Genomic DNA, 23,147 nt, shown 5'->3' with positions numbered 1-23,147 from the left:
TCAGCCCCATGCTCATTGGATGAGCGTAGCGCCCTGCCAGACGGGTATTGGCCCGGGCGACCGCCTGCTAATGGCGGGCCGAGGTCTGCCGGAGCTGTTGCTGCGGAGCGTGGCCACGGGCGGCCGGGCGGTGGTCGCTGCAGCCCGCGGCTGGGCAAGTATTGGGCGGGACCTCCAGGCGCGGCCGGAGCAGGGTCCGAGGCAGGGGCCCACCCGTGCCCAGGAAGCTCGAGAGGCCGGAGTCCGCTGCGTCAGGGTCTGGCGGCCCAGCACCTTCCCGGCCTCCGCTTCCCCCCTGCGCGGCCTCGGGCCTCCGCTCCTCCATTGTGTGCTCCTTGGGTTCCAGGGCGCCACCCGATCTTGGAGCGCACTGCTCAGGGGTCTTGGGTAGGGACCCCCGAGAGGCTCCTGAAGCGGGGCAGTACCGGTCCCCACCGTGCGTGTGCTGAGACCTCGCGGTGCTGTCACCTAGGGCTAGAGCAACGCTTTCCGCCCTGGCCAGGCACCCACCCCAAATCTGAGAAGGGTGTTCTCGCCACCCTGGACAGAGGCAGCGCCCCGGGATAGGAGCTTCCGAGGTTTATTGAGCACGTTTGTTCATCCAAGAAGCACCTATTGAACGCCTGCTGTGTGCGAGCCCTTCTAGGCGTTGGAGATTCCCTGAGATTCCTCCTCGCAGGAAGAGGCCAACAAGTAAATGAAAAGTGAAAATTATGATATGTCGGGAGGAAAATAGGTACTGGAAGGAGGGAGCGGAAGCAGGGGAAGGGCTGGCTGCCCTCGGGGCTTTTGGGGATTAACTGCTCTGGTTGGGGAGGGGAGGAGCCCTGGTGGTGCAGTAGTTAAGCGCTGGACTGCAAAGCTCCGCAGGAGAAAGATGTGGCAGTATGCTCTATGGGGCAGTTCTACTCTGTCCTGTAGGTCCGCTGTGCATTGGAATCAGCTAATGGGCAATGGGTTTTGGTTGGAGAGGGGGAGGTGGGGGTCTGGGCAGGAGCTAACAGGGTTCCACTCTCCCACCGCTGCAGCTGCAAAGCCCTGTCTCAGGTTCTGAACCCGACCCTCACATGAATCATATCATATAATCTTCATAGCAACCTAGACTTCGATGGGAAGCTAAACCTAAACCCAAAAAAACCTGTTGTCACGGAGTCAATTCCAACTCACAGCAGCCCTATAGGAGTAGAACTGCCCCATAGGGTTCCCAAGGCTGTAATCTTTAGAGCAGAGCCCTGGTGGGGCAATGATTAAGAGCTTGGCTGTTAACCAAAAGGCCAGCAGTTTGAATCCACCAGCTGCTCTTTGGAAACCCTACCTTGTCCTATAGGGTTCCTATGAGTCACAATCAACTTGAAGGTAAAGGGTTTGGTTTTTGTCTGTTTAATCTTTATGGAAGTGGACTGTCACACCTTTCTCCTGTTGAGCAGCTAGTGGGTTTGAACCACCAACTGGCGCCACCAGGGCTCGCTCTAACCCATAACCCAGTGCTGTCTAGTTGATTCCGTAGAAATAATTTGCCAGTGGAGAGATGCTGAGAGGACATGGAGCCACCTGCCCATGTCAGGAGAGGTGGATTCCCCGGTGCTGGGCAGGCGAGGCCTCTGACTGGCCTCCTGAAGGTCATGTGTCTGTCTGCATCCTTAGGGGACACAACGGCTCTCCAGCGGGGACTGGTGCCAAGGGCTGCTGAGAGGTGGCAGCGGGGGCCTTCACAGGCATCTTGCCGGGGTTCGAATCGGTGATGGCCACAGAGCTTTTGGGAAGGACCACAAAGAAGCAGGCCCCCAGGCAGGTGCGGATGGCATCGTGCAGCCCAAGTCTTCCCTGCCCAGTGGGGGCCCTGCAGAGCCCCTATACCCCCTGCCGCCTGAGCTCCAGCCCCCCACGAACTGCTGCATGAGCGGCTGCCCCAACTGCGTATGGGTGGCATACGCGGAGGCACTGCTGCAGCACTACCAGGATGGCGGGCAGCGGGCGCTGGCCGCCCTGGAGACGCATGTGGCTGATGAAAACCTCAGGGCCTTCATCAGGACCGAGATCCAGCTGCGCATGCGCCCCGGCGACTGAACCGGCTCACCCTCCCCGCGGAGACCCTGGCCAGGCAGCTTCTGCACGGGGGCAATAAGGGCCCTGAGATTCAAGCCACTTCTATGGGATTTCTCAGGCTGAACGGGAGTATGAGTAATTACCGACTTTACCCGGGAATAAATGCATACTCTGTTGGCTTAAACAGGCGGCTTTGTGCTGCTTTCTGGGTCCTCAGGCAGGTAAGACCCCTGTCACCTCCTCACAGGAAGCAATGCAGGCTGGCCTCATAAGCTTATGGAATGCCTTCCTCCACAGCAGCCCTGGAGGGACCATAAGGCCCCACTTCCTTTACAGTCAAGTTACAGTGACCCCAGGGTCCCCAGAGGCTGTTCTGAGATCAGCTCTGGTCACAGAGGGCTGCTTTGACAGGCATGTGCACCCCCGGACAGCCTAGGGGGCCACCCAGCTCCAGGCCATCCCGTTAAGGTCCTTGAGGAGACACCCCACCTAGCAGCTCAGCATGCAGGGTCTAAACACTGCTTGGCGATCAGCACTCCAACCCACCCAGGCATTGCTTCTGAGGCTGACTGCACCCTTTGGTGAAAAAGACTATCCTTTCTCTATGAAACTCCTTTCATTTTCTTAAGTCAATTCATGATGTATGCGTGTGGTTCTACTTCCGGGTTCCTGTTCCATTGATGTAGCCATCTTTACACCTATACCACTGACTTGATACCTGTGGAGCCCTGGTGGCACAGTGGTTAAGTGTTCAGCTGCTGACCAAAAGCTTGGCAGTTTGAATCCACCAGCCACTCCTTGGAAACCCTATGGGCAGTTCTGCTGTGTCTTGTAGGGTCACTATGAGTCAGAATCAACTTGACGGCAATAGGTTTTTGGTTTCATACTTGTAGTTTTAAGGAAGTCTTAAAATCAGGTAGTGTAACTCTTCCCTCCAACATTTGTTTCTTCTATTTTAAAGTTGTTTTGGCCATTTTTTAGGCCCTCTGCACGTCTCTATAAATATTAGAATCACTTTGTCCATCAGTTTATCAATGCCTGCTGGGACAGTTTGGAATTGCAATGAATCTATAGAACAATTTGGGGAGAACTGACATCTAAACAACACTCAATCTTCCAGCCTACAAGCATAGTGTATTTCTACATTTATTTAGGTTTTCCTTAGTTTATCTCAAGCAATGTTTTGAGATGTTAAGTGTGCAGGTCCTGCACCATCTTTTGTCAGTTTTATTCCTAAGTGTTCACAGTTAATATATAGAAATATGTTGATTTTTGTGTATTGTTCTTCTATCCTGCAACCTTGCTAAACTTTTTAGTCCTGATAGCTTTTTGTGTGCTTCCATCAGATTTTCTATTGTTGATCATGTCTTCCTCACAGTTTTCCTTCTTCCCTTTCAGTCTTGATACCTTTTGTCTTTTTCTTGCTCTCCTGTACTGGTTGGTACCTCCACTAGTATTGAATGGGAGTGATGAGAGCACACATCCTTGCCTTGCTTCTGATCTTAGCAGAAAAGAAACTTTCTGTGTAAAGAATCACGTTACTCTAGTGTCTTTGCCAAGCTGAGGAAGTTCCATTCATAGTTTTTTTTTTTCCCCCCCTGTGAGTGGGTGTTGGATTTTGTCAGATGCTTCTGCTGCACCTAGGTAATCATAAAGTTCTTCTCTCTTAGCTTGTTAATCTGGTGAATTACACTGATCATGTGTTCAATCCTACACCCCGGGACAAATACCACTTGGTTGTGAGGTACTATTCTTATGTATTGCTAGATTCAATTTGATTTGTTTTAGAATCTTTGTATTTTTTTTCGTGAGGTGTTGTCTGGTTTTAGTATCAGCCTATGCTGGCCTCAAAGGGTGAGTTTAGAAGTGTTCTCTCTTGTTCAGTTTCCGGTAAGTTTGTATAGAATTAGCATGATTTCTCACTTAGCCTTGTAGGGTGGTGTGAGTGGTGGGAGATGAGCCTGAAGACAGCAGCAGGTTTAGATCCTGCAGGCTCTCAGCCACATTCAGCTTTTTGTTCTAAGAACAACGGGGACCTATTTAGGGCTAGGGGCCAGGAGGTGATGCTGGCTACCTATAGATGACACACTGACACGTGGTGAAGAATAACGTGCTGCAGTCCACCAGTCCACCCAGAGTCCATCTTTGCTGACAGAGGCTACAGCAAATTCCTGCACACGACACCGCTTTCCTACTTAGTTTCTTCTTTTCGGTGGAGAATTTTCCAGTTTAAAATTCCTTAACATTATGTATAATAAACATGTATAATAAAAAACTTTTTCAAGGTCAATTAAATGGTTTGTGTAGGTTTGTTAACATTTCTGTTTAATTTTTAATTGAAATGAGTTTTTTTTTTTTTTTTTAATGGTCTTGCAGAACCATCAGTGAGGTTATCTGGGCCTGGAGTTTTCTTTGTTGAAAGGTTTTTAACTACAAACTCAAATTTTAAAAAAGATATAGAGTGACCCAGGTTGTTTCTTCTTGACTGAGCTGTGGTCATTTTTCTTTTCAAAGAACGTGTCCATTTTGTTTAAGGGGATGAACTTATTGACATAAAGGTGCTCATCATATTCCTTTATATCCTTGTAGTATCCGTAGACTCTGTAATGATGTCACCTTGCTTATCTCAGGTATTAGTAGCTTGTGTCTTTTCTCTTTTTTCCTGACCAGTGCCCATGGCCCAGAGACTGAATGTCTACCACCAGACTGGAGCAGGGGACAGAGGGGCCCATGAAGGGAAGTGTCCAAGACAAAAATGGACGAAACACCTCATGTGCTTAACAGTATGAAGGTTTTAGAGTTCTGGTGGACTGTTTGGTGCTGAGTTGGAGGTGAGGACTGCAAAAACTAGGCAAAGGAATGAATAGAGCAATTCAAAAAAGATAAATCGTATCAGAAAAGAAAGGTCCTCACAGCACGCCAGGAAGCGTTACTGTGGACAGTATTTCCGTGGTCACAACAATGCAGACACTGCACCTGAATTAACGAAATGGTGATGGCAATGTGGGGACGGTGGGGAGGGGACGTAAGGGTGGTGCCGGGGCCACAACTGCGCTCAGTAGCTCCTGCCCAGCTTGGAGCCATTGTGCCCGTGGGCTAGCACTGGGGGTGGGCTGCTGAGGGCTGTGGAGGTGGGTCTTAGGAGAGAATGGAAGAGCTAGAGGGAATAAAAGGGATCCTCAGGGTGAGGAGGGCTGGGGCCAGGTCTGCTGTGTCCTACACGGCTGGTGGTACAACTGGTGGTACAACTTGAACTTTTAACCATAAAATAAAATAACGGTGGGAACACAGGGCAAATCATGATGTTCAACACTCTAGCAGTTGGGCAACAAATAACATCTATTTGCAAAAAACATCTCTCAAGACACAGGGACACCTCAGCTTTTCATGTTATGAGCCCACGGGGGGACGGCCCTCACTGAAGACCTGCTAAAGAACTTGCCATCTTCTTCCTGGACTGCTTCCGAACATCTCCGCGCCCCGTCCCTAGAGCCACAGAACCCTGTACGCCTACAGCTCCTAGGGCTGGCACCTGGCAGGCACTGAATAAACATTTACTGAACCAACAACCGCGTGGGCACATGACTCTCGTTTCCAACAGGGACATCACACCATCCACCTCAGGTCTTCTGTGGGGACACATGGTCCGCACAAAGACACAGAGTTTGGAGTTTGTGAGGCAAGGACTTAGGGCACTGTTCTGAACAAGATTTGCTCCCAGCATGGGGAGCAAACCGCAGAGCCCCCAGATGGTGCTACCAAGGATGGCAGCAGGACGAGCTGCCCACGAGGCCTATCCTCCTCTCCCAGCCTCAGGGATAGTCTCTTCAGTGAGAGCAATCTGAGGACAAGTGTCTAGTACTTCAGTTTACCTATCACTGCAACTCAGCACAGAACTGTCTTCTCAGGCTCACAAGGGTCATTCTGCCCCTACAAGAACCAACCGTGGAGCCCTTGTAGCATCCCCCTCGGCCCCACCACAGAGCGAGCCAGTCAAGTCGCCCCACCTGGCCATCAACAGCTGGCTCTGTGGGTGTCCTGGAGCCAGCGCAGAACCCCTGCCAAGCCAGTGCCTTTGCGTGCACTGATTTCCGCTGTGGTGATGTTCTGTTTGGCACAGGCGATGATATCTGGGAGCCTCATTAATGACTTCAACTCCTCCACACTCACGTAACAGGGCAGGTCGCTGTGATAAAAGCAGCACCAGTCAGACCGGCAGCTGCCCCAGAGCCCCCAGCCAAACCCCATCCCTAAAGAGCCAACCCCTGGCTACACTCAGGAGCTCTGCCTGGGGCGCCCCCTCCCTCAGCTCACAGACCCTCACATTTTATTGAAGAGTATAAGGACAGATGCTTCTGCAAGTTGTTCTGCTGAAAGGAGACCCAGGAGCTGCGAACAGGACACAGACAGCTGTGTGGGGTCAGAGGCATCCAGCACAAACTGGGGAAGAAAGGAGAGATCAGGAACGCCCACACTGGGGATCCCCGGGGCCCAGCCCTGGCTCCAGAAGACAAGACAAGGTGACTCATAACCGAGGGCTCTCGTAACAGGCAGAAGCAGAGGAAAATGAGTCGTGTGGGGTAACTTGGTATCCCTTCTTTCTGCCTTCCCCTCCACGGAAGCCTCCATTCATGTGGCCACCAGTTCTCCAAGGGTCTGGAATGTGGGGCCCAAACCTTGTCAGGATGAGGGCAGAGAGATACACGTGTCACATGTGAACATACAAACCCAGGGGGTCAAGACAGAGAGAGGCAGGGACAGCCGTCTGCAGAGACCAAACACTGCCCTGGGCCAGCCACTGCGAGTGTAGCTCTGGAGCCTGCACAGTGGAGACCAGGCTTGGGTCCCACATGGGACTCGCTGCCTCGCCTACCACAGCCATCATAGGATCCAAACCCTGTGGCAGGCAAAGCAAGGCCCTGGGCTAGGCAAGGCCAGAAAGAACCCTACTGCCCAGAGGAAGTCCCAGGAGTCATGACCCACCAGGAGAGCATGGCAGTTTCCGTAGTAACTGGGCCAGATGGGGCTCATGCACCCCCCTAGCTCCCTGATGGTGATCTTCTGGACCACGATGTTGGTGAGGTTAGTGCCCACCTGCGGGAGAAACAACGAGCTCGATAAGAGGCTTCTCCTCGTCAATCCTCAGCAGAGCCTGCCCAGCACTCTGCACCGGGATCAGAACCCAAACCGCCCTCTCTCCAAGGGCTCCGCTGAGGCAGAGTGGAACAGGAGACTCAAGGTGCTGCCAGGGACCTGCCCTCCACGCTGTGGCCGCAGCACCACCGTCCTCAGGGGAACTCGTCTTGTGAGCGGCCAGCCAGCGGGGTCTCTGGGGACAGGGGACAACTGTGAGGGGCAAGAGCGGCCCGCGGGAGGGAGAGGGTGGGGGGGCAAGAGCGCCCCGCGGGACGGGGAGGTGGGGGGGCAAGAGCGCCCCGCGGGAGGGAGGGGGTGGGGGGGAGGGAGAGGGTAGGGGGGCAAGAGCGCCCCGTGGGAGGGACGACGTGGGAGGGAGGACGCCCCGCGGTGCCGGTGGGGGCGGCCTCCTCGCGGAGACCCCACACGCCTCCCCGGAGGCTGGGCGTAGCATCCACCTCAACAGCCTGACGCGCTCGGCAACCGCGACGGCTCCCATCGCGAGGGACCTGCGGGTGGCACCTACCGTGGGCCGCGTCGGGGGAGGGTCCCCCAGGTCGCCCTTCCCGTCATGGGCGCTCAGCTGTGCGTGCGGTCAAGGACCCGAGCGGGGCCGAGCGGAGGGACCCCGCGCACCGCACACCCGCCCCCCAGTCCGGTGCGGAAGGATATTCTGCAGTCGCTTCACCAGCAGCGTCTTCCCGACGCCCGCGGCCCCTAACAGGAGACACATGCCGACACCGCCCTCCCCTGCCGGCACCCGTAGCTCGGCGCCGTGGCAACGCAGGGCCCGCCCCCGCCTCGCGCTCATTGGACAGGCCCCGCCTCCGGACTTCTCATTGGCTCTCGGGGCTCACCCTTCCCAACAGGCCAGGTCCAATTTGCGCAGAGTGCTGAAAGCCACCGCCTCTCCTCTCTGGAGGAGGGGGGGATCTGAGACTGCGCGCGCGCGCTGGGGGCTAGGCGGAAGCGGAAGCTGGGGGGCGCGTCAACTCGGAGGAGGAGCGCCGCGGCTGTGGGTCCGGGTCCGTGGTCGTCATGGGGCGCGGCAGCGGCACCTTCGAGCGTCTCCTAGGTAACGCGCCCCCCACCACGCCGACAGGACGCTCTCTTCCGGCGTCTCCGCCCCGGGCTGAGTGAGCTGGACCTCGGCTTGAGGGCCCGACCTGTCCCTCGGGCCTGGCCGTGGACCGGGAGGGGCCGCGGTCCTGCTAGAAGGCGAGCGTGAGGCGGGTCCGGAGCCAGCAGCCGCGATCCGGATCCCCGGGCCCCTGAGCGTGGCTCGATTTCTCCCACGCCGCCAGTTTCTGTACCGTTTCGGGGTTCTGAATGGCCTGGCATTCGACGCAAGTCGGAATGTGGGTGGGGGTCCGCGGAGAACACGGGCGACAAGCCGCACAGGGACTGCCGCTTGGGGTTTTCACTCCGACTCCTTCGAGCCAGGCAGTTTGCAAATCCTCCCCGTTTAAAAAAAAATATCAAGGCTCATGATTGTCTCCTACAGCCAGCGTCTGACCCAGCGGGTCGGAAGTCCTGAGTCACGAGAATGTGTGACTCAGTCCGATGCCAAAATCCCCAAAGGTCAGAAAGGGCCAAGATTGTATGGGATTTGGGGTTCTGATCCAAACATTGGTCCCCAACGGGTGGGACTGCTGGGGTCCTCCCTGGGACCTGCCAAGCTTTTTGAGTGCTGCTTTCTGGGGAACCCGAGCAACCAACTCCAGGGAAGTGTACCAAGGGTCTGGGAGAGAGTCCCTCCCTCTGTTGGGTGTGTAAAGCTGGCCCTATCCCAGCCCTGGAGCTCTGGGTCATACGTTTTAGAACAGACAGTGGGGGTTATGTGCATCCCCTGTTCATCAGTCAAGGTGTGCTGTGTTTATGCCAGCAGGCCTTCTGTGCCCTAGTTGTCAGCCCTGAGCCACGCCCCTTTCCCTCTGGAAGTGGTTTCAGGGGATACCTCACGCATGGCTCATTCCTCGCTCTCAGAACCTGCAGGCTGAGCATCTGACTTCATGGGGTTATCCAGCACCTGGAAAATAGATTCAGGAATTTACCAAGTCAGTAGAGGAATGCTCGAGGCTCATGATATTCTGTGTCTCTCTTTCTTGCCCAGGTAGGCTGCTTGAGGCCACAGTGATGTAAGGAAAACAGAAGTGTTAGTTTATGCTTTTGTCCTACAAAGCACTTGGAACAGAGTGCTACAGTTTGTACTGTGTTTTACTCCAGCTATTGTCCCAGCTGAGGTCTGCCTGAATGTCCCATCTAGAGCTGGCTGACAAGCTCTCCCTATTGAGAAGCAGCTTAGCCCAGTGTTAAAGAGGAATTCTGGTTCTGAGGCAGCTGTGTGACGTGGAGTGGTGACCTCACCTTTCTAGGTTTTTCATCTATAAAAAGTATGAAGGAAGCACCTGGTTCATAGAATTGTGTGAGAAAAGAATGAGGTAACTCAGGTAGAATGTTTGGAATGGCACCTGGCCTGTAGAAAGCACAAAGCACGGTTCTCTGGATGGTAGCAGGTACAGTGTTTGGAAGGGCATCTGACTTGTAGAAAGTACACAGCATAGTCCTTCACCATTGGTCCCCTCCGGTCTCTCTCGCTCACGAAGGAAGCACGTCCACAGTATGCCTCCTGTTCCAGGAGGGTTCGTTGTGGTTTCCATATGATTCAGATGTTTGCAACGCTGGGGGGAGTCCCCTCTCTCTGTTGGTTGAACTGGGGCATGGGGACTCCCAGAGCAGGGTGGACCTCTCAATGGGAACGATTCTTTCCCAGACAAAGCAACCAGCCAGTTGCTCCTGGAGACCGACTGGGAGTCTATCCTGCAAATCTGTGATCTGATCCGCCAGGGAGACACTCAGTGAGTAGGGGGGCTGCATTCAGGTGGGGGGACACGCAGTAAGTGGGGGTCTGCATTCAGGTGGGGGACACACAGTAAGTGGGGGGCTCCATTCAGGTGGGGGGACATGTGGTAAGTGCAGGGCTGCATTCAGGAGGTGGGACACACGATAAGTGGGGAGCTGCATTCAGGTGGGGGGACAGGCAGTGAGTGGGGGGCCTGCGCTTGGCCAGGAGGGGACACTAAGTGGGGGGCTTGCACTTGGCGGAGAAAACACAGTTAAGTGGGGGAGCTCCTGTCTGACCCCAGGCACCAGTGGTGTCTTGTCTGACGGTTGCTGACCAGCGCTCGGCCCTGATGTGGACATTGCACGGTCTGTCTGCAGGGTGTTGAGCACTTGGGACAGTTCAGTGGTTTTCTCTGTGCAGCTCACGATATGTGGTCGCTTTAGCATTGACCTGGGGCCCTCTTAAGGCAGATAGGCCTTTGTTGTCTCAGTTGTTGAGGCATTTCATGTTTTTTCCTCCTGTTTCTACTGCTTAACAGTCTTTTTCTTCCAGGGCAAAATATGCTGTGAACGCCATCAAAAAGAAAGTAAACGACAAGAACCCGCATGTGGCCCTGTATGCCCTCGAGGTGACTGGACCCATGGGCCCCATCCTGACAGCCAGGAGGGCTCAGAGACAAGTCCCACAGGCTTGGGGTCCGGGAAGTGTGGTCAAAGAGGAGTCCTGATCTCTCTCCTGTGCTCTGCAGGTCATGGAGTCAGTGGTGAAGAACTGTGGTCAGACAGTCCATGATGAGGTGGCCAACAAGCAAACCATGGAGGAGTTGAAGGAACTGCTAAAGGTGGGCCCTGCAGGTGGACTCATGGCAGGTGGTCACTTTGGTGGCACCTCCTCTCTCCCAGGCACTGACTGGGCACCCACTGGCGGGCCAGGTACAGGGCTGACCAGGGCAGAGGATGCTGACATGAACACGAACAGCGAATAGAGTGCAAGCTTGCACTCTGGGCCTGGAGAGACACAGGGCAGGACATAGCACCCCCCTCAGGGTCAGGACGCAGCCCCACCACCCCCGGTGGGTTGGAACACTGCCCCATACTCCTTCAGGGGTCAGGACAAAGCCTCCGTGCCCCCTTGGGGGGCCAGACGCAGCTCCCATGCCCTCTGTAGACCTCCCTGCCAGCACAGCTTCCTCCGAGCTGCAGCCATTTTGCTCATCGCTCCTGACACCCTGGTGTCCCTCATGGCTCTTGGAATCCCACAGCTGTCCATGCCTTTCTCCTCCTCCACAGAGGCAGGTAGAAGTCAATGTGCGCAACAAGATACTATACCTGATCCAGGCCTGGGCACACGCCTTCCGGAATGAGCCCAAGTATAAGGTGGTGCAGGACACCTACCAGATCATGAAGGTGGAAGGTGAGTTGGGGCAGGCTGTGAAGGGTCCCACCTGCTTGGCTGGAACTCTGGCTGGAGCTATCCCCCAGGCAGGTGCAGGCGATGTAGTTTCCACCCTGGGCAGAATAAGGGAAGCTGGCAAGTGTAGGTGCAGTTCAGTCACAAGCATAGGGCAAGCCCTGCTGAGTGACCAGTGAGGGGCAGGGACACTTAGACAGGTTCCTGCCTTTCTGGATCCCACACTGTCTCTGGGGTGGACACATGGTGACAGGTCACACACAAGGACGAGGTGAGGAGACAGTTGTTTCAGAGTGGCCAGCCCTGAGGGGAGTGAAGCAATGGGCTAGGCAGTGCTGAGTGCCTTGTCTGGAGAGTACGGGATGCTCAGGGCAGGGCATGGGACAAGCCAGCCATGGGTGACCCAGACCTGGTATGCCACACAGAGGAGTCCCAGGTTCCCCACCCTGAGGCCAAGAGGACGTAGCCAGCAGGGGGACAGACCTGTGGCCAGCATGTGAGGAGGCGTAGGCGGGGCCACAGCTCAATGGAGCTCCGCAGGCACTCCCGGGAGGGCTGGAGCAGGCAGGGTGACTCGGACTCTGTGAAGCCCCTTGTGCAGCCCTGGCCGGTACAGAGCTGGGAGAGGTGGGGTGATTGAAGAGAGGAGGGCATAGCCTGTGGTACGGGTGAAAGGGGGTGTTGGGTGGTGGTGTTGGCTCTGGGCATAGGTGGTGAAGGAACGAAGGGGCTAGGAGCCGCCTCCCAGGCTTTGTTCAGAACACCTGTGTTTCATAGTCAGCCATCTTGTGCTGTCCTGTGCTGGGCACTAAGGAGCGGGCATGGCAATCTCCAGTGGGCGGGGTGCGTGCTTCCTGTGAGGCAGGGACTGCTTAGGGGCTGTGGGGCTGCCAGGGAGGAAGGCTGAGCTGAGGGAGTGTGGGTCTCACTGAGTCCATGATCTGGCCTTTCCCAAGGCGTCGGACACAAACTTCCGCACACGTGAGCTTATGTTCACTTTTTCTTGGTCTAGAGACATGGTTTTCTCAGGTATTCATAGGAGCCTGTGCTTCCAGAGAAGCTCAGGAGCCTTTTCTTTTGGGATCTGTGGAAATAAGTTTGCCTGCAGAACCGAGGCCAGAGGCTAGGTGGTGGGCAGGCACAGATGGGACGCAGGGAGGTGCTGCAGCGTTGTGAAGCGGAGGGAGTGATGTCCTGGAAAGACGGAATGGTGGCTCCTTGGCAAGGCCCGGCCTTCCGCCCACATGACCCCATGGTAACTGACAGGGCACCACTCCAGGTCTGAGGCTGGCAGCCCTGCAGCCCCTCACTGTCCCAGGCCAGGAGCAGGCACGTGGCGGGCTGAGCGAGAGGCCATTCTGACTCAGCTGCGCCCATGAGACTCTCCCATGCTGTCCTGAACTCTGCAAGGGTCACTGCAGGGTAGCCGCACCCCCCAGGGATTATAGTGTCCTCTTGTCAGCCCTCTTGGGAAGGCAGGTGGCCAGAGTTAGGAAGTGGTTCCCAGAGATCCTGCAGCAGACCAGGCAGACCACCAGGACTGCGCAAGCTAGGACCGGACTCCACAGGCCAGGACGGGACTCTGGGCTAACCACTGTCTTCTCCCTCCAGGACACACCTTCCCAGAGTTTAAGGAGAGCGACGCCATGTTTGCTGCGGAGCGAGTGAGTGGGTGCGGCAGGTGGGTGGGTGCCAAGGGCTGGGGATCGTGGCAGGAGGAGGTCCTGGGTGCAGGCTGACTCAGGGGAATTAGAGGTGAGCTGCCGTTCTGAGCGCTCCTGTAGCATTTTTCTGTGCGGGCTGAGAGGGAAAGTGGTTTGAGGTGCCTTTTGAACTGGGGCTGGTGAGGACGCATCGTTCCCAAACTGGGGCGTCTGGACAGCCGGCCTCTAAGGAGAGTGCCCCGTGGAGAGGCCCCTCCCCCTTCACCGGGCCACCTCGCTCCTGGGCACACACGGTCCCTGGCCCCCAGGGAGGAGCTGGTCCCTGGCATTTGCTGTCGCCTGCCCAGCATATGAAGAGAGTGGGGGCTCTACCCAAACCTCCCCGGGTGCGGGTCAGTGGTGGGTGATGTTGGCCCTGCCTGCTCCACAGGCTCCAGACTGGGTGGACGCTGAGGAATGCCACCGGTGTCGCGTGCAGTTCAATGTGGTGACGCGCAAGGTGAGTGGGCAGGCCGTGCCCAGGACGGGGATGGAGGTGTTGACTTCTGTGGCATAGCCGCTTGCCATGTGCTGTGAGCCTCACCTTATCGGCCTGGTGGTGTGTGCAGCGAGCTGCACTCACGACTGGGTAGACACTGGCACTCAGTCACAGGGCTGGTGGCCTGAAAGTCAGTGCCCAGCGTGGTCCTCAGGCAAGGCCTGGTTTCACGGGGAGTTCAGAAACATGCTCATGCCTGAGGCTCCAGCTCTTGCTGAGGTGCTTCCTCTCCTGGGTCATGTGGCTGATCTGCTCCTTCCTGAGCAGCCACTGTCTTCTGTTAGCTGTGTTAGTCCGGTGCGTTTCTCCAGCCACTGGACTCATTTGTGCCCTGGTTGCTGGAGCCTGCCTCACTACCCCGAGAGCGGCTCGGGCTGCTGAGCGTGGGTCTGGGGGGGTCTGAGGAGACACGCAAGGACCCCTGCAAATATGAAGCTCGTGTGTTGTCAGTCCATGTGCGTTGTCTGTTCTGCTTTGAGATGGTAGATGGGTGTACGTGCACGCATACACACACACGCACTTTAACATTAAAACATCCTAAGTGGACTTCTCTTTATGACGGCCCCTTTTCCCCCAAACAGTGCCTGGCGTTGGTGCTCCTGGGGGTTCCCTATTCCTTGGGGCCTGAAGGTGGAGGAGCTGGCCTTTGATGTGGTCCAGCAGGCATGCCGGGGCCGGGTGGGGACGGGCTGTCCGCCCAGGCCTCCTGACCAGGCGTGTCGCTGTGCCCATCCACAGCATCACTGCCGGGCATGTGGGCAGATCTTCTGTGGCAAGTGTTCCTCCAAGTGCTCTACCATCCCCAAGTTTGGCATCGAGAAGGAGGTGCGCGTGTGTGAGCCCTGCTACGAGCAGCTGAACAAGTGAGCCCCCCTGCAAACTCTCTGGGTGGAGTTGACATTCTCCCAGACCTGAGCTTGTCTCCCGGCCACAGTGCCTGGGCCTGCAGGTCTGGGGGGGTTTCCTGTCCCAGGCCCACCCTCCACCGCATGGACCTCCGGTGAAGGCAGCTGCATCTCCTTGGGCCCTGGTCAGTGCCTAGCTCTAGAGTAGGTATAGTGTTAACGAAGCTTTGAACAAGACCCAAGGAAGGTTAGGTTTGTGCCCAGACACTGCCCGCAGTGACATTAGGCTGAACACGCACCTGAAAACACGTGAGAGCAGTGGATCCTTCCAGGTGCTCGCGGCTGCATCTCTGGCAGCCGGGACAGGCCTGTGGAGATCTATGAGATGGACAGTATTTGTTTTTTGTTCCACTCACGAGTTTCCACTTCTCTCTTCTCCCTGTGTAAGGGCTCCAGGATACCCCATCCAGAAAGTCATGTGTGTAGAGATAAACTCCCCTGCCACGTTAGGGACTTAACGAGTCCAACCTAAAGGAACGCATGTTGTTTTCAGAGGAGACGGAGCATAGGTGGCACGAGTCAGCTCTGGTGCGGGCCTGCCTGGCCCTGTGAACTGTGCGGCAGGGCGACTGAGTCTGCCCATGCCCCTCAGAGCAGGTGGGAGTGGTCGCAGGGGCCTTGGGTCTCTGTCTCAGGAGAGGAGGCTGTGGTCAGGGCTGTCCAGTGACCTGTCCAGGGTCACACAGTGGGACACGACAGACCTGTGGTTCAAAGAGCCAGAGTCCTGACTGCTTCTTTTTGAAGCTGTGTGTGTGGTCTGCGGGATCCTGTCCTCACTCTCTGGGGACGCTGAGCGGCACCTGGTGTGTTGGTCTCTGGTGCCCAGCACCCATGGTCTGCAGCATCCCGTGTGCCTCCAGGAAAGGAGAGGGAAAAGCTGCTTCCACCACCGAGCTGCCACCCGAGTACCTGACCAGCCCCCTGTCACAGCAGTCCCAGGTATGCCCCCTGAACCACCCTTTCTCCCGGAGTCCCCCTGCATCTCCCAGAGCCTCACTCAGCCTTGTCACAGCTGCCCCCCAAGAGGGACGAGACAGCACTGCAGGAGGAGGAGGAGCTGCAGCTGGCCCTGGCCCTGTCCCAGTCGGAGGCCGAGGAGAAGGAACGCATGGTGAGCATGGGGGTCCCCGGTGTCCGGGTGCTGAGGTGGGGCCAGGCATGTGGGGGCAGGGGTGTGTGGAGACACTGTCCATCTTCCTTGCCACACTCTGTTTTTTTGCAGAGACAGAAGTCGACATATACCACGTACCCCAAGGCAGAGCCCACACCCGTGGCCTCGTCCGCACCCCCCGCCAGCAGCCTGTACTCCTCACCTGTGGTGAGGCTTGCCTTGGTTGGCCCACCACGCACGCAGTGGCTCAGGCCAAGGGCCAGGGACCCCTTGGGGATGGGTGGGCCATCTCGGTTACATGGGTGGAAGAATGCGTCTCTGAGACTCCTCTGGGTGGGCCGGTGGGTGGGGAGTCTTCGGTTACATGGGTGGAAGAACGCACCTCCTTTGAGGGCAGTTCTACAAGGACAGCCATGTGTCACGGGGCAAAGCCCAGGCCCTCAACTCTTGGCTCCCTGGTTAGCAGCCCTGCAGGGTGGGAGAACACTAGGCAAAAGCAGGGGCTACGTAAGCTCCGGCTTCTCCCAGAGCCTCCCAGGGCAGGACAGGGCACTTGGGTCCAGAGGTCTCTGCCTTTGTCCAGCCCTCCCTGGTGGCTGGAGGACTTGACAGGGATTGTCCTGATTTCTCTGGTCTCGGCCCCATCTTAAAGGATACATCACCATGCCTGCTTTGGGGTTGGGGGGCCCGGGGATGGGGGCTTTGGGAAGTTGGGTCACAGGCTCTGTGGTGCTTTGGGGTGTAGTGAGGCCAGGGTGCAGACAGCCCCCCAACCCTGTGGGGCACAGCAGTTAAGGGCAGGCCGGAGCGTGATGCCCACCACCCTGCCTGTCCGGGTTTGATGCCCAGGCAGCTCCTTCCTGAGCTTCCTGGTTCCTGGGCACAGGAGGGTGGGGCACCCTGGGCACCCACTCAGTGCTGCCCCTGTATCCAGCGAGGCAGGCAACTGCGGGGCCCTCATGGGGGGTGGGTGGACACAGACCACCCCGGTCGGACCCATCTACAACCCTAAAACCACCTCGTCTTAGAGAAGGGAGAAGAGAGACCCAGATATCTGTCTGCGAGAGTGTGATGGGGTGTGGCCGGGGCATGGCACGAGGGTGTGGCTGGGGGCATGGCTGGGGTGTGGGATGAGGGTGTGGCGGGGAGGCATGACTTGAGGGTGTGGCCAGGGTGTGGGATGGGGACCTGAGTGGCAGGGTCTCTCCTACCAAGCTGTTGGGCGAGGCCTGGGGGAGCCACCCTTGGGGGTGTAGAGATAGGCCTGAGGACGGCGCTGGGGTAGCCCTGGGGACTGCCATGCAGCCCTCAGCCATCCAGGTCCTGCCTGAGCAGCTGCCCCCAACAATTATGGGGCCTGAAGGTTTGAGCCTCTGCTTGATGCTGCCCACAGAACCCCTCTGGAGCCTTGGCTCCTCAAGACTGTCCTTCTTCCCCCCAGAACTCGTCAGCACCTCTGGCCGAGGACATTGACCCTGAGGTAAGGCCCACCCATGGGGGATGCATTCCTTTCATGTTCCCTGCCTGAGAAGTGACTCCCTCTTGCCGCTGCAGCTCGCTCGGTATCTCAACCGTAACTACTGGGAAAAGAAGCAGGAGGAGGCACGCAAGAGCCCCACGCCCTCAGCGCCTGTGCCCCTGGCCGAGCCAGCCGCCTTGCCTAGGGAGGGGCACATGACCCCAGTAGTCACAGTGGAGGTGAGGGCTGCACTGGCTCTCCTGGCCCTCTGTCCCTGGGGGGAGGTGCACAGGGCAGCTTGCAGGCCCTCTCACCCTTGGTCTCTTGCAGACGTCCCTCCCAGAGCCTGACTCTCAGCCCATAGCACCTTCTGGTGGCCACTTCAGTGAGGTAAGCTATGGCTGCTCCTCCACCAGCCGGGGACCACCGTCTCTGGGAGCAGCAGAGTGCGAGGATCCCACAAAGGTTCCCTGTTGTGATGGGTGTGCTGGAGCACATGACCCCAGGAGAGGCCTTCTTTGTCACAACGGGCGTGCCAGAGTAGGGGAACCTGCGCAACTATGTCCATCCCTAGCGGCCGCCTGAAGGCGGAGGACTCGTGATGGGACAAGTCTGTGCTCGGGTGTGGTCTGGGACACCAGAGTCATGTTTTTCCTGCCCTACGTGCACCTAAATATTTCAGAAGAGCCTAGAACTCCCCAGATTGCTCACTGGTGTTTCCTGGGGCGTCTAGGCTTTGTGGGCCAGAGTCAGGGACCAGACCTGCTCAGGGAGGCAGCCCCACACTACTCCCTTCCCCCCGCCCATGGTCACCTGGCCTGGGGCGCTGACCAGGCAGGGACAGAGGCCAAGTCGGCCGGGTCAGCCCTTCCTGCTCTGCCCATGGGCACATCGCTTCAATCCCCTGGGTCTCCATCTCCTCATGTGTGAAATGGGGGTGCACCTGGCGCCCACCCCAGAGTGGTGATGAGGACCTAACCTTCAGGCAGTGCCAGCACCCTGGGCCTCTGCCTGGCCCGGGAACCCCTGAGCACCTGCTCTGTCCCCAGCAGCAGTACCAGAACGGGGATTCGGAGGAGAGCCACGAGCAGTTCTTGAAGGGTCTGCAGAACGCCGTCAGCACATTCGTCAACCGGATGAAGAGCAACCACATGCGAGGCCGCAGCATCACCAATGACTCAGCCGTGCTCTCGCTCTTCCAGGCCATCAATGGCATGCACCCCCAGCTCCTCGAGCTGCTCAACCAGCTGGATGAGCGCCGGTGTGCGTGCGGCCGGGGCCATGGGGACAGGCCAGCCTCGGTTCTCTGAGTGTCCACTCAGGGCCCAGTGCCCAGCAGAGTCCCTTGAGAATGACAGGGTGGGCTTGCTCTTTCCCCAGACCAGGTGGAGCGGGGAGTGGGCTGCTCAGGGCAGCAGCACTGGGCGGTGCGCGCCATGTCTGTGACAACTGGCTTTTATGGCTTCCGGTTCCAACATGCCCTCTTCACCCCCCACAGTGTACTACGAGGGGCTGCAGGACAAGCTGGCCCAGATCCGCGATGCCCGGGGGGCACTTAGTGCCCTGCGTGAGGAGCACCAAGAGAAGCTGCGCCGGGCAGCTGAGGAGGCTGAGCGCCAGCGCCAGATCCAGCTGGCCCAGAAGCTGGAGATCATGCGGCAGAAAAAGCAGGTGTGGCCCCCTAGGGCATCGGCACTGCTCCTCGGGGCAGGCGGTGGTTGGGGGTGTAGGATGGGTGTCCCGCGACGTGGGTACTACTCCTGGGGCAGCCGTGAGGGGCTGGCGCCTGGGGTGTCTGCAGAGCTCTTCGGGGGTGGATGGCACGCAGCAGTGAAAGGCAGTCGCCCTGACCGCTTCGTCCTGCCCCAGGAGTACCTGGAGGTGCAGCGGCAGCTGGCCATCCAGCGCCTGCAGGAACAGGAGAAGGAGCGGCAGCTGCGCCTGGAGCAGCAGAAGCAGACGGTGCAGATGCGCGCCCAGATGCCAGCCTTCCCGCTGCCCTATGCCCAGGCACGTGCCTGCCCTGCCCCCGCCCCACCTTCCCGCCTTACACCCCAGGACATGCCTGCCTGTCCTCCAAGACATCTAGCTTCTTTCAGCTCTACACCCGGGGCATAGCCCATCCACCCTATGTCAACCACACTGACCCCCGTCCCCCACCCCAGCCCTATGCCAGGCACACACCTGCTCCATGACCCTAGCCTTGCACCAGGCACGTACCCGCCCTATTATCCCCTCCCCATTTGGAGACCCTGCTGAGGCCAGTGCTGACCCCACATCTTCTCTGTCCCCAGCTACAGGCCATGCCTACAGCTGGGGGCGTGATATACCAGCCCTCGGGCCCCACCAGCTTCCCAGGCACCTTCAGCCCGGCAGGTTCGGTGGAAGGTTCCCCCATGCACACGGTGTATATGAACCAGCCTGCTCAGGCCAGCGGCCCCTACCCCAGCATGCCTGTGACAGGAGCAGGTAATGGGCTGGGGGTGGGAAGGGGAGGCACACAGCCAAGATGAGCCTCATACCCCCTCTTTCTTCTGTTTTTATCCTGACATCGTTTCAGATGTACAGAAAAGTTACCAAAACGGTACAAAGAGTTTCCCAGAGTCCGCAAATGTTAACATCGTACCACACTTGCTTTATCCTGTCTTCCTCTTCGATTGCCTCTAAGTACTTGAGTATGAGTTTTCTAACTCAGGCCAGTCACTCAGCCTCAGGACAGTGACCAAATCAGGGAACGCTGGCACCTCCTGTAACATGAGAAGCCAGTATGCTCTCTGCCCATATGGAAAACCCATGTCGTGGGTCGCGTTCATCTGGCGTTCTTTAACCTGGAACATCCTTTTGTTTCGTGACATGGCTGTCACGCGTGCATGCTGTGGTTTTGTGGGTGGCCCTCAGAGTAGCACTGCTGTAACAGAAACACCACAAGTGGGTGGCTTCAGCAAACAGAAATGATTTTCTCACAATTTAGCAGGCTGGAAGTCTGAGCTCAGGGCGCTGGCTCTGGAAGACTTTCCCTGTGGGCTCTGGAGAAAGGTCCTTCCCTTTTTGAGCTGCTGCTCCTGGGTGATCTTCCTGTGGTTTGGCAGCTCTCCTCCCCCATCTCTACTTGCTGGCTGGTTCGTTTTAATCCCTTTTATATCTCAAGAAGCCTGGTGGTACAGTGGTTAAGAGCTCGGCTGCTAATCAAAAGGTCAGCAGTTTGAATCCACCAGCCGCTCCTTGGAAACCCTGTAGGGAGTTTTACTTTGTCCTATTATGAATCCGCATGGGTTGGTTTGTTGTTTTTTTGGTTGTATCACAGAAGAAATGGACTGGAGACATACCCTACACTAATCCTTCCTTATTAACATAACAAAGAGAGTTTATTGCCAAGTGGGATTATAACCACAGGCACAGAGGTAAGGATTTACAGCACGTATTTCTGGGGGACACAGTTCAATCTATAATAGGCCTGTCAGGTTGGCTGGTGATGGGCGGGAGTGGCAGAGCCATGCTGTATCCCGCACCTGTCAGCTTATCCCCTCGCTGGTGACAGTAACAATGGCTGTGTCGTTTTGGTGGTGTCTTCTGGGCCTCTTTGCTGTGAAATGACTATTTCCTCCTTTATAATTAACACACACCTTGGGGGGATACCCTGCCCCTCCTCAAACTATCACGTGCTGATTCCATTTATTAGAAGAAAGCATTTCTTCCTTTTTTGTCATTGATATCAATGGGGGCTCATGGTTCTTACTTTACCCTGCAGCTTATAATGCTTTACTGCAGCTGTCAATGTGGATGCCCAGATGGCCCCAGTGTGGCTGTGGGGCCCCTCACACTGCTCCTGTGTCCTCTTAACATGTCCCCGTCATTTTTGAACACTTCCTTTCTGTTCATCCGGTGCTTTCTCAGCCCCTGGAATCGGCCATTTCTCCAAGGAGCCCGGCGAAGTGCAGGCTGGTGTGGGGGTACAAGGCCTGGTCCGGTGGTCCCTGCTCCAGGCCCTTTCAGTACACGGAGCTGGGAAGCACACATGTGCACAAGCACACATACAACCTTCCAGCTCAGGGCTCTGTCTCCACCTCTGTGCGCTCCCCCCTCGATGGGGAGGCCGGCCCCTCGTCTTCACGATGTGCTCACTTGCAGGCCCGTAAGCCCAGAGATGTGAGCACACAGACATACGAGCCCAGGCCACCTCGAGGAAGGCACCTGCTCACTAGGGCCTGCTGTCTGTGACCTTGTCTCCAGCCAGGGCTGTGAGCCCACATTCATCCGGTGTCTGCATTAGTTCCTCCGTCCCTTTAGTGTGGTGATGTGACTCCCAAGAGTGGGGCTTCCGTTTCCTCATTTTCCTCCATCCTAGGGTCCTTCTCCCCATCTTCCCTTCTCCTCTACCCCGGTGTCGTCCGTCTCATTGGTCTTGCCCTCACAGACCCCAGCATGGTGAGCGCCTATATGTACCCATCAGGGGCCGCGGGTGGGCAGGCAGCACCCCCAGGCCAGGCCGGGGCCACCGCCAGCCCAGCGTACTCGTCTTACCAGCCCACCCCCACACACGGCTACCAGGTGAGCAGGCGGGGGGCTGCTTGCTGCTCTGGCTGCACCTGGGCTGTGCCCCTTCTCACTGTCCCCTCCCCCCCACAGAGCATTGCCTCCCAGGCCCCGCAGAGCCTCCCGACCTTGCCCCAGCCGCCACAGACCGGGACCATGGGCTACATGGGGAGCCAGTCAGTCTCCGTGGGGTACCAGCCCTACAGCATGCAGGTGAGCCTGCGGGGCTCAGCCAGGCACACGGGGCGGCCCAGACAGCCGGGGGGCAACAGCCAGGAGTGGACATAGCTGAACAGCAGTCACAAGGGCCTGCAGAAAGCTGGGCAGCAGGCCCTTCTGCCTGGCATCCCCCTTGTCTGCTCCCAGCTCCAGGCTGCTCTGCCCTCTGGTCACAGAGCCTCCATCCATCGGTTCCTGGCTTCTTATCAGCGTCACGTTCATTCCTTTCCCCAGAGCCTCATGACCACCCTCCCCAGCCAGGATGTGCCACTGCCCCCCCAGCAGCCCTATCTTGCAGGGCAGCAGCCCATGTACCAGCAGGTGAGTGCCTCACACTGGGCTCCCAGGAGGCCCCCAGTTCCATGAGCACCACCCTGCCAGCCCACTGAACCCATAGCCCCTCCTTAGCGGGGTCCTGGGGAAAACGGATTTGCTTCTGGGCCTGCCTGCAGACAGAGCCAAGAGATGTGTCTATACAAACACACGCATGTATGTGCGCATACGTATGCATGCATGTGGTACATCTGTAGATACTAAACACCACGCATTTGGGAAAAGCAGAGGCCGTGAAGAGTCCAACCCATCAGGTGTTGGCAGAGCCCCCTCCCCCTGCAGAGGCAGCCCAGCCGGACATTGAGGGGACTAGTACCAGCTTGGTGAGGCTGGGCGGGGAGGGCAACCCAGTGGCTGGTTTCCCTGACAGATGGCACCCACTGGGGGCCCCCCACAGCAGCCACCGCCAGTGGCCCAGCAGCCGCCTGTGCAGGGACCGCCGGTGCAGGGCAGCGAAGCCCAGCTCATCTCCTTTGACTGACCCGGCGGTGCACACCAGCCTAACACTACGGCTCCTCCAAGGCTGCCTGTCTGACTCGCCGCCTCACTCTACTGTTGCGTCTTTCTTGTGTGGGCAGGCGCCACCCCCACCTCTGGGTACCTCTCCTCCACCCTTCACTCCTGCTGTCCCCCTCCTGTCCTCAGCCTGCAGCCCCTTGTCCTCCTGGCTCCATTCTCATCGGCTTCATTCTCATCATCGTCTCATGGCCAGGTGCCCAGGGCTGGGCCTTGGGGAGAGGAGTGGAGGGGAGCCCACTGCCTAGAGTGCCGAGCCCTCTAGGTGGCTGGAATGGCCTCAGCCTCGTGTATCCTGTGCTCTTCCTGCCCTGCTGGGAGGCCTGGACATGTTCTGACTGTAGAGCCCCTGGTGCGGTCCCCGGGCGCCCTTTGCAGGGGTGGTGGCCCAGACCCCCCCTCCCAGCACAAGATAGAGACAGCTCTGGGTGT

The 23,147-nt window shown here is 57.6% G+C and overlaps 3 protein-coding genes across 12 annotated transcripts; 2 read left to right on the top strand and 1 right to left on the bottom strand.

Annotated features, from left to right (window-relative positions):
* The first annotated feature begins 19 nt into the window (after nucleotides 1-19).
* On the top strand, nucleotides 20-4,377 carry OXLD1 (oxidoreductase like domain containing 1). Its single transcript, XM_064271884.1, has 3 exons — nucleotides 20-256; nucleotides 568-693; nucleotides 1,645-4,377. The coding sequence occupies exons 1-3, from the start codon at nucleotides 20-22 to the stop codon at nucleotides 2,065-2,067; spliced, it is 786 nt and encodes a 261-aa protein (XP_064127954.1). The 3' UTR covers nucleotides 2,068-4,377.
* On the bottom strand, nucleotides 4,266-8,218 carry ARL16 (ADP ribosylation factor like GTPase 16). 3 transcript variants are annotated; one of them, XM_010596887.3, is made up of 5 exons: nucleotides 7,855-8,218; nucleotides 7,709-7,767; nucleotides 7,030-7,140; nucleotides 6,371-6,435; nucleotides 4,266-6,232 (listed from the first exon to the last, which is right to left on the bottom strand). In XM_010596887.3, exons 1-5 carry the CDS (start codon nucleotides 7,991-7,993, stop codon nucleotides 6,061-6,063), a joined length of 546 nt encoding a protein of 181 aa, XP_010595189.2. In that variant the 5' UTR covers nucleotides 7,994-8,218; the 3' UTR covers nucleotides 4,266-6,060. The 3 variants fall into 3 exon arrangements, with proteins under 3 accessions (XP_010595189.2, XP_003417382.3, XP_010595188.2); XM_003417334.4 differs by having other exon boundaries at nucleotides 6,371-6,486; nucleotides 7,855-8,208; XM_010596886.3 differs by lacking the exon at nucleotides 6,371-6,435 and having other exon boundaries at nucleotides 7,855-8,208.
* On the top strand, nucleotides 8,150-22,789 carry HGS (hepatocyte growth factor-regulated tyrosine kinase substrate). 8 transcript variants are annotated; one of them, XM_064270550.1, is made up of 22 exons: nucleotides 8,150-8,257; nucleotides 9,956-10,040; nucleotides 10,580-10,655; nucleotides 10,776-10,868; nucleotides 11,317-11,440; nucleotides 13,049-13,101; nucleotides 13,532-13,600; nucleotides 14,378-14,502; nucleotides 15,405-15,483; nucleotides 15,557-15,655; nucleotides 15,767-15,862; nucleotides 17,097-17,135; nucleotides 17,210-17,353; nucleotides 17,445-17,504; nucleotides 18,167-18,377; nucleotides 18,613-18,785; nucleotides 18,984-19,124; nucleotides 19,409-19,583; nucleotides 21,529-21,662; nucleotides 21,741-21,860; nucleotides 22,101-22,187; nucleotides 22,570-22,789. In XM_064270550.1, exons 1-22 carry the CDS (start codon nucleotides 8,221-8,223, stop codon nucleotides 22,678-22,680), a joined length of 2,331 nt encoding a protein of 776 aa, XP_064126620.1. In that variant the 5' UTR covers nucleotides 8,150-8,220; the 3' UTR covers nucleotides 22,681-22,789. The 8 variants fall into 8 exon arrangements, with proteins under 8 accessions (XP_064126620.1, XP_064126619.1, XP_064126615.1 ...); XM_064270549.1 differs by having other exon boundaries at nucleotides 18,164-18,377; XM_064270545.1 differs by lacking the exon at nucleotides 8,150-8,257 and adding an exon at nucleotides 8,345-8,763 and having other exon boundaries at nucleotides 15,569-15,655; nucleotides 18,164-18,377.
* Nucleotides 22,790-23,147: the final 358 nt, after the last annotated feature.

This window comes from Loxodonta africana, chromosome 18 (genome assembly GCF_030014295.1).
Source record: "Loxodonta africana isolate mLoxAfr1 chromosome 18, mLoxAfr1.hap2, whole genome shotgun sequence".
Classification (NCBI taxonomy): Eukaryota; Metazoa; Chordata; class Mammalia; order Proboscidea; family Elephantidae; genus Loxodonta; species Loxodonta africana.
This window is presented reverse-complemented; position numbering and strand designations above follow the sequence as displayed.

What these genes read in the sequence shown, in the direction of transcription:
- OXLD1 (XM_064271884.1), top strand. Translation starts at nt 20, where the DNA reads ATGAGCGTAGCGCCCTGCCAGACGGGTATTGGCCCGGGCGACCGCCTG. An exon ending in CCGGAGTCCGCTGCGTCAGG is followed by an intron (nt 257 to 567) that starts GTCTGGCGGCCC and finishes GCCCCGGGATAG; the next exon opens with GAGCTTCCGAGGTTTATTGA. An exon ending in TCGCAGGAAGAGGCCAACAA is followed by an intron (nt 694 to 1,644) that starts GTAAATGAAAAG and finishes CTGCATCCTTAG; the next exon opens with GGGACACAACGGCTCTCCAG.
- ARL16 (XM_003417334.4), bottom strand. Translation starts at nt 7,993, where the DNA reads ATGAGCGCGAGGCGGGGGCGGGCCCTGCGTTGCCACGGCGCCGAGCTA. An exon ending in GCTGGTGAAGCGACTGCAGA is followed by an intron (nt 7,768 to 7,854) that starts ATATCCTTCCGC and finishes GACCGCACGCAC; the next exon opens with AGCTGAGCGCCCATGACGGG. An exon ending in GAAACTGCCATGCTCTCCTG is followed by an intron (nt 6,487 to 7,029) that starts GTGGGTCATGAC and finishes TTTCTTCCCCAG; the next exon opens with TTTGTGCTGGATGCCTCTGA.
- HGS (XM_064270543.1), top strand. Translation starts at nt 8,670, where the DNA reads ATGATTGTCTCCTACAGCCAGCGTCTGACCCAGCGGGTCGGAAGTCCT. An exon ending in CTGGTGGCCACTTCAGTGAG is followed by an intron (nt 17,505 to 18,163) that starts GTAAGCTATGGC and finishes CTCTGTCCCCAG; the next exon opens with CAGCAGTACCAGAACGGGGA. An exon ending in CCAGCTGGATGAGCGCCGGT is followed by an intron (nt 18,378 to 18,612) that starts GTGCGTGCGGCC and finishes CACCCCCCACAG; the next exon opens with TGTACTACGAGGGGCTGCAG.